This window comes from Hyperolius riggenbachi, chromosome 2 (assembly GCF_040937935.1).
Source record: "Hyperolius riggenbachi isolate aHypRig1 chromosome 2, aHypRig1.pri, whole genome shotgun sequence".
In the NCBI taxonomy this organism is placed as follows: domain Eukaryota; kingdom Metazoa; phylum Chordata; class Amphibia; order Anura; family Hyperoliidae; genus Hyperolius; species Hyperolius riggenbachi.
Genome location: NC_090647.1, coordinates 348,057,271 through 348,081,734, shown reverse-complemented (window position 1 = coordinate 348,081,734; position 24,464 = coordinate 348,057,271). Strand labels below are relative to the sequence as shown.

General features: G+C 41.6%; 1 protein-coding gene across 2 annotated transcripts in view; it reads left to right on the top strand.

The window, feature by feature from the left end:
* The window catches only part of TBC1D22B (TBC1 domain family member 22B), a 70,372-nt gene extending 57,642 nt beyond the window's left edge, over nucleotides 1–12,730 (top strand). For both annotated transcript variants that reach the window (XM_068269547.1, XM_068269546.1), the window contains exons 11-13: nucleotides 2,659–2,786; nucleotides 7,343–7,438; nucleotides 12,461–12,730. In XM_068269547.1, the coding sequence (XP_068125648.1) occupies nucleotides 2,659–2,786; nucleotides 7,343–7,438; nucleotides 12,461–12,589 (353 nt within the window). In that variant the 3' untranslated portion in view covers nucleotides 12,590–12,730. The remainder of the gene's footprint in view (nucleotides 1–2,658; nucleotides 2,787–7,342; nucleotides 7,439–12,460) is intronic.
* Nucleotides 12,731–24,464: the final 11,734 nt, after the last annotated feature.

Genomic DNA, 24,464 nt, shown 5'->3' with positions numbered 1-24,464 from the left:
GAAATGTTTTTTTGTTGTTGTTGTTTTTTTTTCACAATAATGCCTCTTGTACGTAGTCTTATTATCTTTTGGGAGACGCCGATGTCCTTTCCCATCAAAAAAAGTACTTGCTGGTTGAATAAAAGTAAGTCAAAATTTGCCAGAGGTATGAATAATGGCAGCACTGTAATGGCTGGATTAGCTAGAATGACTCGCTCACTCTATTTTTAAAACCATGCAAAAGAAAAATGTTTTTGCCAATTTTTTTTTTTTCTTACACATACAGTATGTCTCCTCTGCCAGTAGAGCCCACATGCATGACTGAATGCAGTTAAGCCACTTTTAAAGCATGCTTATTTTAATTATTTGCACACTGAAGTTCTCTGCTACTGTTATTTAAATTGGAGGATATTGTTTTACAAAAATCTCCAGTGTTTAACAAAAGTTAGTTAAAGTGAACCTCCGGACTAAAAATCTACTCGGCAGAACTGAAAAGGCTTGGTGTTAAACAGTTTCACAGCATCAGAACTTTTTTTCTTACCAAAGCATCATTTTTAGCTGCATTTTTAGCTATGCTTCACCCATCAAAGAAAAAAAGCTGGGCTTTTTTCCCTGATGCTGTGCAGAGCATGATGGGATTTCCTATGTTGTTGTTCACGTTGCCTAGCAACTGGGAGAGGTGCTCAGAACACAGGACAGTTGGAACTGTCTCATGCTCCCTGTCACATCCTTTCAACCAAAAAGATGGCTGCCATCATGAAATCAAACATTTGCCTGTTCTTTTAAAACAGTGTGGGTAAGAGATTATATTACCTATCTATTTTAATTTACATAACTAATGTAACTTAATGACAGTATGTATATTTAGGCTGGAGTTCCTCTTTAAACTTGATAAGGTTTCCTCCATTTTATTGGTATAGATCAGGCTTTCTCAACCAGGGTTCCCTGGAACCCAAGGGTTCCTCGAGTACTCTGCAAGGGTTCCTTGGCATTTTACCCCATCGTGGGGGAAGTATAATAGAGCACATTATAATAGGTGATACTTCAACAAGAAGCACTAAATTGGGGGTCAGGAGACAGTATAATGAGTGGCAGTGTAATAGGGCATAGTGAAATAAACAGCCACACATACTTTTAAAGACCATGCCTCCTCCAAAATAAATGCAGGGGTTGCTCAAGATCAAAATATTGTTTGCAGGGGTTCCCTGATATCCCAACGTTATTCGCAGGGTTCCTCCAGGGTAGAAAGGTTGAGAAAGGCTGGTATAGATTCACAATAATAAAGATTCACAAAAATGAAAAATTGTACCATGTATTGCCACCTTTAGAGGGTTAGACATTGAAACACGTTGGTAGAAGCAGGATGGTGGTGGTTTACTTTATAAACTCAGTACAGTCTAGTTGTCATTACTTAATTCAACATTTACAATTTGGGTTATCATTTCCTGTCTGAATCTGGTCCTTCTCCCTCCCCGCCCAAACCCCAACCCCAAACCCCATACACACGCACACACTTTTTTTTTTTTCTTTTTTTACATGCTGGAAAGAGATTGCTGCCTTGTTTTTCACAGTTGGATCATACTTTGCACAGCCTATTATCTAATGTCTGCACCTGGTTTAAACAATAAGTTAAAGAGGAACTTTATTGAAATATAGTGGTAGGGGGAAAGAAAGAAATCAACACATTGAAAAGTGAGAAGTTGAAAAATAGAAAATAGATTAAGAAATTATTGCTACATGCCATGTTGTTCTTGTTTGATCCTCTGTGAGCCTGCAGGTTAGCATATTTATTGCTGGTGGACATAACAAAGAAATGGACAGCACCAACTTCCCTTATCTATAAACACACCAACAATATATTCCCCTGCTTACAAATTAATGAAGTTTAAAGGTTCATACAAACCAGGGCTGTGGAGTCGAGGAGTCAGTCGGAGTCATCATAAAATGAGGAGTCAGATGATTTTTGTACCGACTCCACGGCCCTGATGGATACAATCAGAGTTGTCTTAATGTACAAAAAATAGTTGTTTTTGTTGTTACATTTTACAGTATTGCATAAACTGTTGTAAGTACTTTAAAACCTGTTAAAGGCACGTTGGAAAACACCACAAAGCATTGTTTATACGAACGGTCAGTTCTCTGCAACTTATAAACAAGTTCAACTTCCAAACAAACTCCTGGAATTGATCCTGGTTGTTAGTAGTGGACCGCTTGTATAGGCATAGAGGGAGATGCTGCTTGCTTGGCAGTTAACAGCTGCCATTTTCCACAATGCAACAAAGGCTTACAGGCAGGACCTCTTACTGTGAGAGGGGTTTTACTTCCGCCACAAAAACGTCCCTGATGAGAGAAAAGGCATGGAAAGGATCTATAGAAGGATGCCGGTTGGCCTCCCTACTTGCGTGCGCACTATTTTAGCAGTTGGACTGAGCTGCTGCAGTCCAGTGCGTGCTTTTGTAAATAAAGAAATAATTGAAAATCTCCCATGAGGAGATATACTAGTCCAACGCTGTCAGATCTGTGCACCTGCATGATAAAATTTTAACAATTTTTCTTTGCGATAGTGGTCTTTAAGATAGGCATACATGGATCAATAACGGCTGAGTATGCAAGCCGACTGATCCATGTTTATTTTTCACTGTTTCTTATGTTACCAACTTAGACTTTCACTTTTACTAGGTGAGGTACACTGTCATCTTCAGAAATATGAAGTGGAATATCTGCAGTTTGCGTTTCGTTGGATGAATAACCTGCTAATGAGAGAACTTCCTTTAAGATGCACTATACGACTTTGGGACACATACCAGGTATTTGACATTTGCATTAAAGTATGTGTGGCTGGCTTAGTGGGTATAACTGGAAATGATTGCTGGAGTATACATTTTTTCCAACAAATTTTGTTGCAATTTCTTTGCAGGATTATATTGAAATGCAGTTGTGGCCAATTTGGATTGGCTAAATTCCAAGCTTCAGAATAATTGATATACAATTTTACATCAAGTCCTAAATATGTCTTATGGTCTTTAGCTGCCACTAGTCATACATCGCCAGTGACTAGAGATTTACAAAAGGAAGACATTTCTTTGTGCTCATCTTTTCATGAAAAAGAAAAATCAATATCTGTGGAAATCCCTGTGAAAAGGGACTTCAGAGTCTTCACCACTTTCACTTCTGTTATCTGGTACCAACCCAAGAAGATGCAACTTCACATTACCATTGCAATGCAAGTATATAGTGTGAAAGTAGCCTTCAAGGTGTAATGTGAAGGAGACATGTCAGTTTACCCATTAGAGACTGCAGCGGTCAACCACAAATCTCAACTCTTGTAAAAATTCTGAAGGCAATTCCTGTTAGTGACCGTCCGTCTATATAGTGGAATGGCTCTGTCCATAGCCTCATGCCATGACTTCACAGTGGGTATGTCTCCTGTTCCAGCAAGATTTAGACTAGGGCAGCCCCCTCTCTACATCGTGGCTGTGCTGCGCCTTTTCCTGCAGCGTGGCCACGCAAGGTAGAGGAGCTGTGCGGCCCCAATAGGATTAGTCACAATCCCTTGCCACTAATCTTCCGGGGGCACACGCTCAGCGACAGAGACATCAGAGCATTGAAGGAATAGGATCCTGAGGCTTCCCTCTCTTTAGGTAAGTATCATTTTTTTTTTACCCGAGCTTCGGCTCAGGTACACTTTAAAAAAACAGGTTAAGAAGGCAAGTGTGGGCCTTCAATAAGATGCTGGACGAATAGTGCAGACTTTTACTCAATATTGCTCAGACTACGCGTTTCACAGCCTTCGGTGACTTCTTCAGATCAATAAAAAGTGCTATGTTCGCAAAGGTAACAATGTGTGGGCACCTGTTCCAGCACAGCTGTACCTTTTTTTTCTTGGCATAAAATGTGTACTAGGGTCTTATGGTGCCTAGGAATGTGGCTGAGCTCTACTAGAACCAGAAATTACATTTTAGAGTTTATAAAGATAATTCTTGACAGTTTTTAATGTTACACCTCTCCCATATTAAACTTTTGATTTTTTTTTCCTTAACTATTCCCTGCACTGCATTCTCTTCCATGCAAGAGTTTTTGTAAGGCCTGCAATTGGTTATTAGACTGAACAGAATGTATAGATTACAGCCCATGAGTTCTTAAAGGGTACCAGAAATGACATGTGATATGAGGAAATACATGCGTGTCAGTCCCAAGGCTATATAGAACTACCGTATATACTTGCATATAAGCCGAGGTACTCACTTTTCCCCCATAACCCAGGAAAAAGTGACTGACTTGCATATAAGCCCCCTCCCCAGGATCAATAACCAGATGGTCCCCCAATAAGAGGCATCCCAATATCCAGTAAAAAAAAGTCAGATGTGCTCCCAGTATAAGACAGCCCCCCTCCCTATAGCCAAATAGACCCCCAGTATGATGCAGCACCCCTCCACATAGCCAGATGTGCATCCATGTCTCTGCTAATTGCCCCTCACATCTGCTTAGCTTCCAGCCTATTCTAGACACAAATCCTTCTGACAACCAGGGACATTGCCCAAGACAAATCTTCCACACCCTGGAGTCTGGACTCTCAAATGTTGCTAACTGGAGTTAGATTATTTACCCATGGCAGATTATAATTCACACCAGACAAAGGATAAATCAGTAACGTGAAGCTGGACTCACCAGTGCACTATATGAGCTGTCTTCCTGACTGCATGTCTTCTGCACATGCCCAGTAGATGGCAGCAAATCATGCAGGGATATGTAGTCTCTTGAAGACTGGTATTTGCTTTTAAAGTGGACCCAAATTAAAAATAAAAGATTTCAGAAATAAAATCTATTTTCTAAATTATAATAATAAATAGCAGCCTTTTTTCAGCTGCATGATGACAAATATAAAATATTTTACATTTATTGGAGGAAACCCCTCCCTTTCATATTGCTGGGGCAGAATCCGGCAAACTGGTGGAGTAGGTGGTGTCCGGCAAAGGAGGAATTACTAATGGCTGCCACCTGTATAACCCTAGTTCTGAAAAGAGAAGGGTGAAAAGTATGCACTGAAATGCTCATAGGCTTGAAGGAATGTTTATTTATCTGTGTATATGTCAGAGTGGTGCAAGTAAATATTTTGAATTAAATAATGTTTGGTTTGGGTCCGCTTTAACTTTCACTGTTTACTTCCCTCCCTCCCGACATACTGAAGCGGGGAAATGTAGCTTCTTATATTTTCAATGCTGCATCCTCCGTGGCAAAGCTGTGCTGTTATGCGGCAATACATGTGTTTATGTGATGGGCAGCCACACACTGTGATTATGCTCAGAGATGTGTACTGCCGTGGCTGCAGCACACTATCAGTGCTTCATGATAGCGAGCTGCAGCCATGTCCGTATACATCTCTGATAATCACAGCATGTGGCCGCCTGACACATAAACACATGTATTGGCGCATAACAGCACAGCTGTGCCATGGAGGATGGAACATTGAGAATACAAGAAGTGAGTGTACATTTCCCGGCTGCAGCGTGTTGGGAGGGAGGGAAGTAGAGACAGCAGAAGATACATGAAAAGGATTCCTGCTCTCTGCAATGCTGCACGCTCCGGGGCGTATCGGTCTATTAACAGCCGCACTTAAGCTCAACACACACCATACAATCTTGGTTGTACAGATTTACCAAATCTATGTAGTATAAGGGCCAATATCTTGAATGACTGATTGTATAAGGTCTTATACTACATGAAAGTGGTAAGATTGAACAACCAAGAATGTATGGTGTGTTGTGCCTTACTCTGCTGCGGGATATAGGGGGACAGACACAGCGGGGGGCACAGGCAGCTGGCTCGCATATAAGCCGAGGGGGGAACGTTAAAGCCCATTTTTTGGGGCTGAAAAATTTGGCTTGTATGCGAGTATATACGGTATGCAGTGTCCTCTTTAATTTATTTTTTTCTGTTTTCACTGTTGGGGTAAGAACTTGGATATGCAAATTACCTTTTCTCTGCAGTCTAACTTAAGCAGGACTATATCCTAAAGCCTGGTATAGACATCCATGTAGTATGAGGGTCTACAGATTTTAAATGCTATGAGTATAATGTGCTGTTAAACTCTCATACTACATAGAGGTGGTAAAATTGGTCAGTGATTTGCCTGGCGGAAAATCATGTCTGGGTGCAGGGAATAGAAAATCGTAATTAAACTGTATCTATCTATCTATCTATCTATCTATCTATCTATCTATCTATCTATCTATCTATCTATCTATCTATCTATCTATCTATATATATATATATATATATATATATATATATATATATATATCTCTCTATATATATATATATATATATATATATATATATATATATATATATATATATATATCTTACATGGAGTGGTTACCACAAGTCTATTGCCATGAAAGAAACTGTTTAGCAAATCTCATTTTTTTTTTTTGTTTTTGTTTTTTGTGTGCATGAAGTGCCTTTTGCTGCATATGGATCTACTCCTGTTTGTGAAATCTAGTATGGAGGGGACACTAGGAGTCAATTCAACACCAACACTGGCATAATATAGACTTTGCCTTTGGGCCTGTAAATGCTGGCTGCGGTGCACTGCAATTTAACCACTTCAGGGCCATAGGCTTACACCTCTCTAGTGACCAGGCTCTAATCGCTGCTGGGTTGTTTGTTTAATCCCCCCCAGCCAATCAATGTGATCGGCTCTCATAGGCATCGGCCTATGAGAGCTGATCGCTCTTGTGACTCCCCAGGGGACAGCCGAGTGACATGGCTGTCCCCAGTACAGGGCTGCTGTAGATTGCAGCGCTATACGATGTAAACAGACAGCGTCTAAATATTCACCATCTAACAGTCTCCCTAGTGGCGATCGCCGTTGGGAGACTGATGACAGAGATGAGCTCCGTCATTCAAGCGGGGATGCGCGCACGATCCCCTGCAATCTCCGCCCCTAGGTTTTAACGTCAATTGGCTTTATCCTATCGGACATTTACTGAAGCTAACACCCTCCTTTGCCTATTTTGAGTGCTAGGTGTGTAATATAGTCCAGTTACTGGAGCTCTGCACATCCATGTAGATAAATCATTTATGTATAACTTCTGTTTGAAATCGCTGCCATGTCTCCCACTGTACAAACTGTACACAGTAGTGCGATACCTTTTTTTTTTTTTTTTTTTTTTTTATTTTTTTTTATCATGTAGGCTTTGTGATTAAAAGGTCGCATGTGATTTTTAATTGCAACACAGCCAGTGTGTACAGGCCCTTTCCATTGACATTGTCTATATATGAATTCTATCATTGTTTTGTTTGTGGTTGTGGTGTCTGTAATCATTTACCAGACATCTGTTACTATTTTCTTCCCTTTTAGGCGGAACCTGAAGGATTTTCACATTTCCATCTTTATGTTTGTGCTGCATTTCTCATAAAATGGAGGAAGGAAATACTTGATGAAGAAGATTTTCAGGTAAGCATGGCTTAAAGAGACACTGAAGCGAAAAAAAATATGATATAGTGAATTGGTTGTGTACTATAAATAATTACTAGAAGATTAGCAGCAAAGAAAATATTCTCATACTTTTATTTTCAGGTATATAGTGTTTTTTCTAACATTGCATCATTCTATAATATGTGCAGATTACACAACACTCAGCATTCAAAATGAGTCTTTCAGAGCAGTCTGTGAAGTAATGACCTCTCCTCTAGCAGAGGAAAAGTAAATAGTCCAGGAGCAGTTAAGATAATAAAAGTCAGATAACAGCCCTCTCCACGACTAACTTAGTCGGAGAGCTTAATGGCTTGTTTGCATAGAGATAACAACTGGAGTTTCTCAACTCTTCCTGTACTGGAAACAATAACACTGATGTATCTCATCTTAATGTTTTATTTCTTAGCTGTGCTACACATACAAATCATAATATCATCATTTTTTTTTCGCTTCAGTGTCTCCTTAAGAGGTGGCCACGTACCATACAATATGTATATAATATGTGCTGTGTACATAGGCTGTGCAGGCCTTTCCTATGACATTCTGGACTGGTGCATCTTGAACTACTAATTGTTTTAAGTTGCACTGACAGCATGTATTCCCTAGCTAAGGGCTGCCATCTTTCTTATAAATGGTCCTGCATGCAAGAAAAGGGTTATGATTATGCAAACATTATTGATTTTATTTGGCTTTAATGATTATTCCAGATGTTTTGGCTGTGTACTGTGCTTTGTGTACTGGCATCCGCTAACCTTGCTTGCTGACCTTCCACAGATCTGCCAGGACAGATTACTCATGCTACTCCTTATGTTTGAATGTTATTTGAATGTCAAAGGCAGTCCCCGCAGCAGAGTGCCATTTAGGCCCGGTTCACATTAGCGTTTTTTCCAGGAACGTATACTGTACATATGGAACGGATGTGAAAGGATCCAATGTTAACCTATGGATGCATTCACATATGTCCGTTGGTACGGATACGTTCCGGGCCCTGGATCGGGCCCTGGATCGAAAAATTGCTGCAGGCCCTAATTTTCCAAACCGCTCTGCCCAGCGGGACGGATCCGGACAAAAAAATGCAGCATTGGAGCAATGGAAACCGGAATGTTTCTTCACACTAGTGAAGAAACGAACCGTTCCACGGGGGATCGGGGCATGGGCCAACATGAACCTAAGCGACGGGAGGGTGCAGCTGCCGGGCGCGTGGGTGAGGCAGGGTTTATACATACCTAATCTTCTGTAGCAGCCGGCGGTAGAGGCTTCCGTTTTCCGCGGCATGTGACTAGTCACATGACGTGCTGAGTAGTCACAGCAGAAGATGAGGAAGCCTTTACCGCCGGCTGCTAATAATGTACACACAAGATAAGGTTACCGCCAGTTCAGATGCAGCTGCGCCTGCAGGAGAAAGTCAGTCCTGTAATTTAACCCATTAAATGCTGTTTTACAAAAAAAAAAGTGTTTGTAGATTACCGTCTTTCTCCGAATATAAGACACTGTGTTGTATTCTTTTACAGGGAGAAATATGTGCTAGGGCTTATTTTCCGGTGAGGAGGGGGGGGGAGGGTTGAGGGGCTAGACGCTATGTGTATGAGGAGGTTCTTACCGCACCTGCCTTGTGGCTGCGTCCCAGTCCATTCCAAGTAATTTCTCCGGTGGTGGTGGTGGCGGCAGCATAGTATTCAAGCTGTGAGGGCGCCCTTTGACTCGCACACTCGGCTAAGTCGGCTCTGCACTGGCGCTCTCTTCCTATCATAATCCGGTGCCCCCGGCTGATGCGTCTATTACAAGAGGGGAGCGCCAGCACAGAGCCGACCTAGCGTCCTTTGTGTAGCGTCAGCATGAGGGTCAAAGGGTGCCCTTACAGCTTTAATAATAATAATATGCTACCAGCACCGGAGAAATTACTTGGAGCGGAGGGGGCCGCAGCGACAAGGGAGGTGCGATAAGAGACCACACACCTCCCCATGCACAAAGCGTCCCAGCTAGGTCTTCTTTTCGGGGTAGGTCTTGTATTTCAAGCATGCTTGAAATATAACCTATTTTCGGGGGATGTCTTATAATAGGGGAAACGCGGTATATGCTGTAAATAATATTTTAGAGCAAAGGAGAAATGCTGGGTTTCATTCCACTTTAATATAAGTGGAAAATTAGGTAAAGCAATAGTAGAATATCGGTAATTTTCATGATATTCTACTATTGATATTTTTCAGCACCCAACAGTAAAATATCGGTAAGTTTTGCAATATTCTTCTAGTAGCGTCCCTAAATTTCCCAACGACTTTTTTTAATGTACGCCTGGGAAGTGCTAAGTGAGACTTGGTTCCTATTGCCACAGCCTTGTGGAAAGGTTCCTGGGGGGGGAATGAAAGCATCCTTATTAACCATTGCAGGCCATTTTTTTTTTCCTTAACAGGAATGTAACCTTAGAAGTTATTGTGACATGGATAATTTTCAATGTAAACTGCTGTAATATTGAAAATGTGATGAGAAGCTCAGCGTTGCTACACCACAATTAACTGCTCTGCAAATTTGCTCACTGCAAATAAGTTGATCAGACCTTCCCAGTGTTTGTGGTCACACTGATCAAAAATCTGGTTGGCTAATTTACAACAGAAAATGACAGATTAACCACTTTACCCCCGCGCGTACGGATTTCTCCGCCCCTTTTTCCATCCTTTCACCCCCAGGGACGGAGAAATCCGTACTTTGCGCACTTCCGCCGCTGTCCGCGCTCCCGCTCGTAAACACGCCGCCCGCCGCTAGTAAACACGCCGCCGCCCGCTCGCCCAGAGATCAACGAATGGGAAAATCCATTCCCGTTCGTTGATCTAAGCCCCGCAATGATCTGCTGCCGCTCGGCTGAGCAGCGCGATCATTGTGAAAAAATAACAAAGTCCCAGCCTCTTTCTACTTCCTGCAAGCATCCGGAAGGACGCTTGCAGGTCGCATGAAACAAATTGGTAATGTTGCCATCTTGTGGCCAAATAGTAAAACTACACCCTAACAATTTTTTACACACAAACTTGTTTTACACAAAAAATTAACTCCTTACCTTCCACACTCCCCAATTTTTTTTTTTTGTAATTAAAAAAAAAATAAAATTTACAATTTAAAAAAAATACATAAATAGTTACCTTAGGGTCTGAACTTTTTAAATATTTATGTCAGGAGGGTACAACACTGTTACTTTATAAACTATGGGCTTGTAATTAGGGATGGACGCAAAACTGAAAAAAATGCACCTTTATTTCCAACTAAAATATTGGCGGCAAACATTGTGATAGGGACATAATTTAAACGGTTGTATAACCGGGATAAATAGGCATATACATTTAATGGGTTTTAATTACAGTAGCATGCATTATTTAAAAACTATAAAGGCCGAAAACTGAAAAATAATAAATTTTTTCCCACATTTTTTCCTATTTTCCCATTAAAACACATATAGAATAAAATAATTCTTGGCATAATGTTCCACCTAAAGAAAGCCTAATTGGTGGCGAAAAAAACAAGATATAGTTCATTTCATTGCGATAAGTAATGATAAAATTATAGACGAATGAATGGAAGGAGCGCTGAAAGGTGAAAATTGCTCTGGTGGTCAGGGGGTAAAACCCCTCAGTTGGGAAGTGGTTAAACTGTTATTTTTGTAAACAAAAAAAAAACAAAAAAAGTTAGTTTGGTTGAAAAAAAAAAAACATTCGTCCATCAAGTCCAACCAGAAAAAAAAAGAAAATAAATACAACTCCATTCTGAACCTGCACAAATCCCAGTTGATCCAAGTGAAGGCAAAAAAATAACATAAAAGGCCTGAGCCAAATAGCCTTAAAAGGCAAACATTCCTTCCTCACTCCAGATGGCAGACAGATAAATCCCTGGGTAAGGGACAATTTTAAAAGCACACCCGAAGTGTCTGTCTGTCTGTCTGTCTGTCTGTCTGTCTGTCTGTCTGTCTGTCTGTCTGTCTGTCTGTGGGGGGGGGGGGGATAGAAAGGCTGCCATATTTATTTCCTTTTAAACGATGCAGATTGCCTGGCTGACCTGTTGATTCTCTGCCTATTAGCCTTTTAGCCATAATCCCTGAACAAACATACAGATCTGACTAGATTAGCTACATGCTTGTTTCAGGTGTGTTGTTCAGACAATACTGCAGCCAAAGTGATTAGCAGAATTGCCAAGCAACTGTTATTGTGTAAGGAAATAAACATAGTTACATAGTTACATAGTTACTTTGGTTGAAAAAAGACATACGTCCATCGAGTTCAACCAGTACAAAGTACAACTCCAGCCTGCTCCCTCACATATCCCTGTTGATCATAAAATCCCTGGATTAACATCATTGGCATTACCTAGTAATTGTAGCCATGGATGTCATTCAACGCAAGGAAAGCATCTAAGCCCCCTTTAAATGCAGGTATAGAGTTTGCCATAACGACTTCCTGTGGCAATGCATTCCACATCTTAATCACTCTTACTGTAAAGAACCCTTTCCTAAATAAATGGCTAAAACGTTTTTCCTCCATGCGCAGATCATGTCCTCTAGTCCTTTGAGAAGGCCTAGGGACAAAAAGCTCATCCGCCAAGCTATTATATTGCCCTCTGATGTATTTATACATGTTAATTAGATCTCCTCTAAGGCGTCTTTTCTCTAGACTAAATAAACCCAGTTTATCTAACCTTTCTTGGTAAGTGAGACCTTCCATCCCACGTATCAATTTTGTTGCTCGTCTCTGCACCTGCTCTAAAACTGCAATATCTTTTTTGTAATGTGGTGCCCAGAACTGAATTCCATATTCCAGATGTGGCCTTACTAGAGAGTTAAACAGGGGCAATATTATGCTAGCATCTCGAGTTTTTATTTCCCTTTTAATGCATCCCAACATGGCATCCTCCATATACTTCTCACTTCAGTTGTCCTTTAATATTACGGGTGATTCTTTTCACAATCTATGTGACATTTAAAGTTTTTAAATTTACCATACTATTTTTTTTGTTTGTTTTTAGGGACTACTTATGCTCCTTCAGAATTTGCCCACAATCCACTGGGGGAATGAAGAAATTGGCCTCCTCCTTGCAGAAGCATATAGACTCAAATATATGTTTGCAGACGCTCCGAACCATTACCGCCGGTGAAATCTCTGGTCACGGCCTTGCACTCCAGAAACACTGTTAGTAGAAAGAAGGGTGTACTTTTGCTTCAGTGCCTCCAGCTTACCTTGTCACTCACTCATGTGGACTTTATAAAGCAACTTTGTGTGAGTGCATAGATCTCCATTTGCCTGAAGACTGACATTATGACCTATACTTCAAATGAGTTATTTGTATATTAGAATTGTTCGTATGTATATGGATAGAAGTGTACATAATCCAGAATGTATTTGTAAAAATGTGAGGTTTTTGTGCAAAACATATTCTATTGTAAAATTTTACTAATTAAGAAATGTGGGTACGCTGTTAAGTACATAGAAATGTTACTTAGTCCTTTTAAAACTTCTAGTTAATGGCTGGGTAGATGCAACCATATGGGTATGTTGGCAGACCTGGGGAGTTATGGTGCCTTAGAAGAATTCCTAACTAGGGATGAGTTGTGCAATCAGGAATTTAAGATGCATTGAAATCAATGGGAAAGGTGGAATTCTACTTTACTCCTTTACTTTAGTGCATTCCACCTTAACGTCCAAATTCCACAGCTCACCCCTAATCTTGGGATGTATACACTCCTTACACATATTAACATTAAATCACTCCCCACTGTATTCATGTCAGTGAGTGAGACGAGGCTTAAGCAGCTTACACACCTTGGTAAACTACTGCCCAATACAATCATTTCTGGTGTCCATGTAAAAACATTCGTTGTACAGACACGCTGCTCGCCTATCTGCCAACAGCCTGTTCAGGAGGAGCTCTGCTGTGGGCACTGTAGCAATGGCAAAGATCAACTGGCTTGGCCCATTGCAGGAAAATACATTAGGGACACCTGAACACAATGCAGATTTTCCCCTGAAACTATCACAAATAATAATTCTGGCTGATTAAGTTTAAGGTGTGTGTAGCTTTAAAAGCAGCATGCGCAGAAGGCCACGACTAACGCGACAGCCTGTTACCGGGGCTGATGATCGCAGCTGAACAGCAGACTGCGGGAGGACAGCGTGGGACTTGCACATGCTTATGGGGCTGAAGGAAGCCCCGGGTAGTTATCGATTCTTTAGATATGTTCAGCTCTGGTTTAAAGCTATAACATGCGATCTTGTAAAGTGAGTGTCATGAATGGGCATTGGTCAGAATTAGGATCACCACTCAAGTTGTTTCCTAGTGTTGTTTTTCAGCCAGCCTATTCCTTTCCTCCGGAGTGCCATAACTGGGATGAACTGATACCCAAAGTAATTACTGACACCAGAGGCTTGTAAAACTATTTCATATATGAAAGTGGATGTGAGAAGAGTATGCTAAATTAAACCTAAAGCCACCCAGGGGAGAGTCCAAAACAAAATATGTGCCAGTACTGCTATCATTAGCAATAGTGACCAACATTACTTTTTAATCATGCTACATGTATTTGATCATTAACCACATCACTCCGTTGTATTTGCTGGAAGCAACCATGCTTATTTTAGAGACTCGTTCAGTCTACATAGATCACTGAGCATCTCTAATCGATACAGCAACAGTATTAGCCAGTTGATGACTAATCTGCTAAAAAAAATTTAAATTGGCTTTTAAATTAAAGTTCAGATGTAGAGCTTTTTTGTGACTGTTACTGCCTGGCTTGGGTGCTTTTTTTTTTTTTTTTTTTTTTTTTTTTTTTTTATTCTTGCTGAAAACCAAGATGGCCCCTGTGGATGTTTTTCCAGCCTTACATAAAGATGATGTGCACTGAGCTGTGAAAAGACACTGGAAAATGCAAAAGTGTAAAACTTCACTGTTCATAATTTCAGTGGAGCTTTAAAGCAGAACTGATGATTCACTAAAAACAAAGTGTTTCACTTAGGGCTTCTGCCAGCCGCTTGTAGCCATTCTGTCCCGCGCCGGTCCTCTATGATCCTCCGTTCTCCTGCCGAAGTGCAGTTTTGTTATCACCAACTTATAAGTTGATGGCAACTGCGTCTGCACAGCCCTGGCCACGCGTATCCTTCGCGTTCCCATCTGCAATAGCGTCCCGCAGGAAGGAAACGTGGCGAATACGCGTGGCAAGGGCTGTGCAGGTGCAGTTACCGTCAACTTAAAGGTCTAACGAAACTGCACCGCGGCGTGAGAACGGAGGACCGGCGTGGGACAGGAAAGGGGCTGGCAGAAGCCCCAGGTAAGTGAAACACTTAGTTTTTAGTGAATCTTCAGTTCTGCTTTAAGGCCATCTATTGCATAAAAAAAAAAACTGTGTAATTTTAAATATATACATATAAAATCTTCATTTTTCACTGAGTAAAATGTGCTATAATTTTTTTCCCTATGTTGCTCACAGTAGGTTGATCTGACAGATGTCAGGTTTGGAACTATTCCATCTCATGGGGGATTCTCTGTAATAACTCTATTTACAAAAGTACTCCTTGATATGGATCTATACAAAGATGTCAGTCAGATTCCTTATTGACTTGTGCACAATTTTGGCAAGTAACAGTGACCTAGGGAAGAAAATGAATTTATAGTGCATTTTACTCTTGGAGAAATGTACTTCTTATAAGTATGTGTTTTACAGTTTTTAACTGTCCTTTTTAAGATTATAATGCCTATTTTTCACAGATCCTAAAATGTCTCCAAAATAATTTTTTGGCAGCTTCAAAACTGTGAAACTGTTTAGCCCTCGCAAGCACTCCAAAGAAATTAAAGTATAGTGAAAGCCTACTTTTGTTAACAAATATGCATTCCATTCAGTGCAGTAGAGATGATTTAAATGCAAATTTTGTTGCAGATTGGATCCCATAGAGCCTTTCTGGTTCTTTCTCCTCATTCCCCCTACTATTCCACCCTCCCCATGTGCAATTATTAAACCAGCAGGTCAAATATGTTTCGCAGGTCGATTACGTTGTGTCCCCAAGTACTTCCGGAGACAAGCGGATCCATATTGTGCACATGCAAGTGAATGCATGCGCAGTACGGATGTGCCGGTCTTGGGGAATCACTCAGGGACATTGTCACAAAGGTGCCAATCTTGAATTGGGGACAGTGGTGGAACTAGGGCACAGTGAGCAGAACGGGAAGGCTCTGTGGGATCCAGAGCTGTCTCTAAATAGGTGGGAATCAAAGGCTACCTTACAGTGGGCATTCTGCTCCCTGTGATTGCAGAAACGCAACACAATGGATCGGAAAAGTGTTGCCTTATGTTATCCACATGTTGCATTGTGTACAATGAAGCATGCAGTCAACTAAATGTAATCTTCACTGTACTTTTAATGTGAACGTTTTGTGGCCGTTATACCACTGCGCTTCCCCCACACTGTGAATGTCGCTAAGGGGTTGTTTTTTTACTGTGCGGCACACCATGTTTCAAAGTAGCAGTTATGCCGCTACACAACACACCATTGTGAATGTAGTCTAAAGCTTGCTTCAGGTTTGCTTTAAAGGACTTCCGAGGAGACAAACATAATCGATTTTTACTTACCTGGGGTTTATCTCAGCCCCTCGCAGCCATCTCAGTCCCTCGCCACAGCCCCTGTCTTCCTCGGTGTCCCCGCTGACCGCCCGTAATGATTGCGTTCCGTGACTGGGTTGGTCCTTCTGCACCTGCGCGGTCACTCATGCCCATGTGTCCATGTCTTCTGGTGCGTACTGCGCCTGTGCTGTAGTTATGCGCCTGTGCAATACGTGCCAGATGACAAGGACATGCAGGTTGCGCTCATTACGGGCAGCCAGCAAGTACACCGAGGAGGACCAGGCCTGCAGCAAGGGGCTGGAAGAAGCGCCAGGTGAGTGAACAGATTTTCATCCCCCCTCGCTTCAGAAGATCTATAAGCTGTACGTAGTATGCAACAAAATTGCTTTGACTCAGCAAAATCAGAATCTCATTGATCATCTCTAAACTTCAGCAGTAGGTATCTCTAGGATTAATAGCAAACATAATTTCAACTTGTCTACCTTGTTTTTAAAGAAAATCTGTAACATCCTCCCTGCACACTGAACTGCTGAGGCTGCGAATGACGTGACTGTAGAGGCCGTGGTTGCAAGCAGAAGGGATGTGGCTATGGACTGAATGGGTGTCACTAGCCTTTCCTTTATGGAAGTCAAGATGAAAACTAGCACCTAAATTTGTTTTATCAACACCCATTTTAGACCGTTGCCTGGTTTGTAATGCTACTGAGTATGCCTTGTTAATTCTCTTTTATTTTATTTTTTTCTAAACATGCCAGGTTCACTTTAAATGCTTAGGCCAGTATATCTCACAATTGGAACTTTTCAGGTATTGTAAGCAGTCAGCCTGTTCTTCAGATGTTAAATTATTTTTGGGTAGACATATTTACATGTTAAGCTGGCCACAGATGTTAGTCTTATTGGACACAACATGTACGCAGACCTCAGACTACATAGTATTTGGTAAAATTGCTTAAAGGAAATGTATAGTAATCTTCTTCCCTCTAACTTTTGTCTTTGAGTTTTAGTACTAACAAAAATATTTTTTTAATTTATTTTACTTTAAAAGTTTTGAAGTACCACAAGATATGTTGGTTTTTGTTTGTTTTTTTTTCATTTGGGGGGGGGGGGGAGGGGAGGGGGCTGCTCCACCTGAAGGTTTGAATCCAGAGTACGTTCTTCTTTTGCTGCTGTAAAGTAATTCCACTGTGAACAGCACTTAGCTATAAGTCACCAAGTACTTTATTAACAGCATTTTATAGACTGTCATCTGTAAACTGGTGCAGCAATGCTCAGCATATCTTGCTATCTGCTACAGCTGATTGTCAAGCCTAGTTATTACAGAGCAGAAGCTTAGCAGGGGATGAGCATGTTCATTTCCAGAAAAAAGGAATAAATTGCATGGAGGTCCCCTGCCAAAGTAATATGGATTCCCACCCCCCAGGCATGAAACTTCTGAAGTTCTCAATCTGTAGAGATCATATTCCCAGCTGCTCTGACTGTCAGTAGTTAGGTGGGGTGGGTTGTCTTGCATCAAGCTAAAAGCTTAGTGCATCAGGCCCAAAGACTGGATGCTTGGGTTTGATTAATTTGATGCTCACAACCGCAGGAAAACACGACACTGTTCAAAACTAAACGTTTTCCTGACAAATTAACAAACCGAGATCCATAAATGTTCATTAAATGTTCATTTCATGTGTTCTGAATTTTAAAATGTGTGCACTTAAAATTTTCTTTTAGCATTAAACAATATAGGAAAAACCATGTTCACTCTGGCTATGACCACTACATTACAATTGCTGGTAAGACTGTACAATGACAATGTAAAGTTATGTGGCCAGGATTATGCTTGCTGAACACAGAACAGCATTTTGCGCAGATGTGATTGAACATTCCTGAACTCTATAATGCTTAAATATTGATGTGTAAATATTTGATTTAGGCAGTCCATCAGTTAGTACTGTGATCAGATGCAGCATTGATTGGGCATTGGTAGGTACCTAGATTTGCACTGCAGTGAATAACACAAGGCTAGCAGAGTTTAATTACTTTTCAATCAGATTTCTATAGAAATCTGGCCAACATAAGAAAGCGTACATCAATCTTTTGTCTTATTGGGCTGCATTCAGCCCTGTGTGGCTAACTTGCCTTCAAGTTGCCATCTGTGTCTTTAAACAAACCAAAAAGTTGCCAAAACATCTTTGAAGGTAAACCACTCGTTTTTTTTGTTTTTTTTTTTGCAGCAAAAGATTGCGTCTCCTCAGTGATATCTAAGCAGATACTAAGTAATTGGCAAATGTATGTAGGGGATCAGAAAACCTGATGCATATGAAAATCGGTACACTGTGGATATGATTTTACAAAGGCATTTCCAATGGAGATGTTGTATGTGATCCAGCAAATCTTGGCTGGATTTTTTAAAATGGCTATTATGTGATACTAGATGGTAGCCCATCACCTGGGTTGTGCAGAAACCAGGTGGGGCTTTTTTATATCTAAATTATGCCTGCCCTCGGTTTATTTAGAAAATCACTCTTGCTGTGGATGCTGCTTACAGCTGCAGTCATACAACCACTAATTCACATAACTCTAAGCGACCTTGTCTATCACTGGATGCGGCCATACTTAACCACTTATCGTAATTGCAGGCAGCGTTTAATTACTCCAGTCTAGGTTTTCTTTGTTGTTTATGACAACCCAACTGGGTATTCTTGGTTCATTTTGAAGACTTATTAATCATGGTGTGATTGGGTTTGCCATTGCCATTTGTTTTCTTTCCCCTCAATGGGCATTAGATTTAACATGTTTGCAATCTTGGAACAGTGCAGTATCTCACATTCCCGACAGCATTTCTGATATGCCTATCAGCAAGTGTTACTGTGGTCTTCTGCATTGTTTGGCTTTGCAGGTATTATAAGTTATAACTACATTCTGTGAATGAAAAGTAGGGATAAGGAAAAACCACTAAAGTCTACCCAGGACAAATGCTTCTTTGACTTGTGTAAATTGTACAAACAATAGTTACAATTCTGGTTTATGATCTGTTTGTTTTCATTCTAATCATCTCAGATGTGTTGCTGGACTCTGCAACTGTGAATAAAGTGCACCTGTTGAATTTCCCTTCTTGGGGAAACTTCTTATATTGATGCGTGATTTTTTTTTTTTCTTTAATCAAGTTAGCCCTAACCCTAACAAACATAAAAAATATAGTATGTATGGTATAAATGGGTTAACTGTATCAAAGGTGTCAGGGGGAAAAAATCACTAGATTTAATGTATAAGCTATTTTTATTGAAACATATTTTCAAATATTGCCTATGCACACATAACATAACTACATATGCTTTTCCATGGATCAACGCAGTGCTGGAAGTCCACTTGCATCAGTCCCTTGTAGTCTGTGTTGCAGCTTTCCTCATAATGGAGTAGGTTCACTAAACTGCGGTAAGCAGAATAAGATGTGTAATATCTTCTGCGCAATACGTACAACACAATGCATTGCATGTGAACTATTGCAATATGCTCTACTCGCTGTGTGGTAAGACTTTTTGCATCTTATTCTGCTTACTATGGCTTAATTAATACATCCCAATGTAAGTTGGTTAAAGGTACACATATCACATTTTGATCGGTCAATGATAAGCCAGTTTTACCACATCCATATATAGAACAATCTGTACATAGTAATAAAAATCTGTTGGCCCTTACGCTACATGGGACGTGGTAAACTTGGTCCGTCATTGGCCAATCAAAATTGGATGTGTGTTGGCACTTTGAGGCTGCAATCACACTTCATACACTGTGGTGGGCATCTACATCAATAGGATCACAACACAACATTCATTAAAAGTTGAATCTCATGTTCATAGACTTGTGCTTGACCCACACCCTGTACAGCGTGCATCACCTGGTAACACAGTGCGTGGTTTAGTCAGTACTCTTGACACCGCACTGCAAACCAATCAGTGTGAAAGGCCTATTGAGATTTAATGGTGTTGCATTTTGATGCAATTATATTGTCCAAAGCAAAGGATAATCACAAAGCGTAGTTCAGTAAAATACCTCCTCCGGTATTTTACACCTGAAAAACATTCAGGCAGGTAACACACTAGGCAGTAATTGTGGGAAAACGCTAGCATTTTTACCGGTATTGCAAGTCTATGGGCTACATGTAAAAACGCATATATGCTTGTTGCATAGTTTTCAAAAATGCATGTAAAACGCACTGATGTATCTCAATGCAGAAGTAGAGGAATGCATTTTTCATGTTTGTTTTTGTATTGTATTTTATTCTATTGATTAGGTAAATTGATAAAATGCACACGTGAAACACAAACGCAGCAAAATATGAAAACCACACAGAGCAGAAAATGCATGTGTTTTCTGCACTGCCTAGTGTGCTCATTCATTGCTTCCTGTGATGAAGCCTTTCCAAAGCCTTTGGACCTGACATGCAAGTGTAACACACAGTTGAAGAAAGTTTACATACACTTACAGTGAATTATTTAGCATTAATTTTGTAACCCCTCTGTGTACCCATGTGTCCCTCTGTATCCTATTGAGTGGCAGACTGTCCTGGGTGATTACTGAGATGTTCCTTCGCTGCCCCCCCTGTCCTTACTGGGCCTCCCTGTGAGGATATATATTTGCACTGCACCAACATTCTCCCCCTATTTTGGAGGGAGAAAAAGTGCATCTTAAAGTCCGAAAATACAGTACTTACTGTGACTACCCGTGAGTTCAGGGAGCTGAATCTGCAGAGAAGCAGTGAGTCTGCCTGCGAGCAAGTCTGCCTCTCTCACTTTCCTTTTGCTTCCATGTCAGCACATTGGGTAGTGGCCCAGCCCCTCTACCCCCACAGGACCAGTAGATACTTAAGTAGAATTGAAGGAGGTGCTCGCTGTTTTTTTTTTTTTCTTTCTGTCCTCACCTCATTTGGATCTGGAGCTACGTTTGCTGCAGTTATATTTTATTTTAAACCTATCTGACTGTCTCCTGCAGTCTCCACACAATCTGCCTTCCATGTGTGAAGGTCCCCTGTAAGGTTCATAAACTGGGCCCATGTGGGACCTCCCCCGTTCTGCTGATCTTTGGGGGACGGGGTATTGCCTTCAATACATAGCTAAATGTCACATATTTCATTGGCTACCCTACCTTTTGTTCTCTATAGCCTCTTTTGGCTGAATGGGCTGGTGTCCTTTTCCCTTCCTCCATGCTTTCCCTCCGACGCCTTAGTGTGCGTTCCAGCAGTTATTCTATCTTTCTGGAACGCAAGGAAGTCGGTGGGGAGGTGCTTGCTGCATGCATCGCTTTGTCTATTGGCGGAGATATTCTCCGTTTTCTTCCTGGTCTGGCGTTTGCATCATGGGGGCGGAGCGCAGGGCACGTCCTGTTGGATGCGTCTCTTTGGACGCATCCTCTGGCGTGATGCGTTCCACCGTGGTCTGGGTTTCCACTTGCGGGGTTCCGGCGGCATAGGCTGGAAACTCTATTCACAGAAAGCGGCGTCCGTCGCCGCTATTCAGCGTGGGTCGCCGGTCCTGCCCTTTATGCACCCCATGTGCACAGCCAGCATACAGGATAATTTGTTTTTCTATTGCTAATAGGTACTTTAACTATCTTCTGCGGTGTTTATCTATATTACATGTTAAGGTACATTTTTCTATGTTTCTTACTACTTCTGGTATCTATCCCTTTACACGGCTGACGTTGCCAGCTATCCTTATGGATACCAATTTGCCCGCCAGAGATCAGCATCGTGTTGATAGGTTGGTGTTGTTACAGGTAAGTGTAATGTGCTTTGGGAGTGCTCCACATCAGTTAGTCATAATATGACTATTTTTTCAGCCCAAGAAAATGAGTCAAGGCTAAGAAGAAAAAGTCTTCAAGGAAGAAATCTCCCTCTCATCACCACTCTTCCCGGAAGCACCGTTCCAGGAGCCGCTCTCCCCATCGGAGTTTGGACAGACATCAGTCTTCCAGACAGAAGAGTAGATCCCCAAGACGAGAACGATCCCCACAAAGACTGCAGCAGCTGGGATGCTGGGCTTGCGGTGAACAGTGTATAGAAGGAAAACTCGTAGTGCAAGAAATTTTTCGGAAATGGCAACTTCACCGGAGCAATCTTCTGGATGTGACTGGACTTAAGCAGGCGGTCCAGGAGTCAATTAACTCATATATTGCCAAACTCCCTTCGAATCAAAGCTTGGACCTGGATGCTCAACTGGGGGTTCCCGCAAGTTAGAATTGTCCAATGGAGGATGTCATCACCGGATTCGACTTCTCACTAATATAACCCTATGTTAAAGCGGTGAAGGAAGCAATTGAATGTGGGGCGGAAGAGATGAGCAGACCATTCAAGATAAAGCTACAAAACAAAAGAAGAGATATTACGAACATCAAAACCTAGAGAAACTTTTCCATTTATGAAGAGTGGCAGAGATTGGAGAAGCCGCCTCTCTCTAATAAAAGTGGGGACACCGAGAGCCCAATATAGTGTAGTAAGCAAAACAATAGGTTGTAATTGAAAAGTATATAGTGTATATACGCACAAAAGTGGGTTAACTCCTAGGTAACCACTGTACAGGCTGGTGAGGAGATTAGACCTGTCCTCACTCAGGATTAGAGATGGCCCGAACGGTTCGCCCGCGAACTGTTCCAGGTGAACTTTGGGTGGTTCGCGTTCCCCAGCGAAGGTAAACTTTTTGTGGAGGTTTGGTTCGCCCCCATAATGCTCCATTAGTCAACTTTGACCCTCTACATCACAGTCAGCAGGCACATTGTCGCCAATCAAACTACACTCACTCCTAGGGCTTCACCCCCCCCCTTATAAAAGGCAGAGTTCTCCGGCCGCTTTACTCACTCGTCTACCTACAGTAATTAGTGATGGGACAGCTGCTGACAGACTCTGCTAGGTGAAGCTTAGTTAGGCTCTTGTAGGCTTGTTAGCTTGCTCCTGGCTGATTGTTATTCCTTACATAGCACCCCACAACAGCTCCCTCCTTCCCTTCTCCCTCCTTCTCCTCCTCCGGAGGAGGATCTTGTCTTCCAGGGATTTGTAGGATGTCAAAAGCACGCTCACATACATTGGCCAGGGATCGAACCCAGGTCAACTGCTTGGAGGGCAGCTATGCTCACCACTATACTACCAACACTACAGACTGAAGCCAGCCTAGCTGGCCTGGGAAGGATGAAAAGCTAGGTGGCCATGCAACCATTCCTGCTAACCTAAAGCTTACTTGTGTCTTACAACACATTGGCTTAAGACTTTACCAAATCCAATGTTCCAATATGGGGAAGCTTCTCTGTTTGCTGTTTTTTTTTTTTGTTTGTTTTTTTAAGTGTGATGTCACAGTTCACTCATCTCTTCAATTACAAGAAAGGCCCGGGAGTAGTCTTAGCTACCGTAATATCTATGTTACGGCAGGGCCCTTATTACACTTTCTCTTACAGGACTATGGAAACCATTTTGCCCATGCGATAAAGCGAGGTGCAAAAATGAAATGCCTAGCAGAGGATGGTTTCGATCCATCAACCTCTGGGTTATGGGCCCAGCACACTTCCGCTGCGCCACTCTGCTTACATTTGTATACAATCTTCAAGTTTAAGAAGGGTACATTAGTTAAAATAGTTACACTACAATCTATGTTACAGCGAGGCCCTAATGACACTTTCTCTTAAGGGGCTGTGGCGGCCATAGCACCTTAAGAGAAAGTGTCATTAGGGCCTTGCTGTAACATAGATTGTAGTGTAACTAATTCAACTAATGTACCCTTCTTAAACTTAGATTGTATACAAATGTAAGCTGACTGCAGAGTGGTGCAGCAGAAGTGTGCTGGGCCCATAACCCAAAGGTTGATGGATCGACACCAACCTCTGCTAGGCATGATTTCATTTTTGCACCTCGCTTTATCGCATGGGCAAAACCGTTTCCATAGCCCTGTAAGAGAAAATGTAATAAGGGCCCTGCAGTAACATAGATATTGCGGTAGCTAAGACTACTCCTGGGCCTTTCTTCTAGTAGAAGAGATGAGTTAACTGTGACACCACACTTAGAAAAACAAAAAAAACAGCAAACAGAGAAGTTTCCCCACATTGGAGCATTGGATTTGGTAAAGTCTTAAGCCAATGTGTTGTAAGACACAAGTAAGCTTTAGGTTAGCAGGAATGGTTGCATGGCCACCTAGCGCTTCATCCTTCCCAGGCCAGCTAGGCTGGCTTCAGCCTGTAGTGTTAGTAGTATAGTGGTGAGCATAGCTGCCCTCCAAGCAGTTGACCTGGGTTTGATTCCTGGCCAATGTATGTGAGCGTGCTTTTGACATCCTACAAATCCCTGGAAGAAAAGGTCCTCTGGAGGAGGAGGGAGAATTGCACTCCCCGATTGATGTATTCACATGCAGTAGTGTAGGCCTGCGCTATAGCATTGAATGTGATTTCTGCCCTTTAA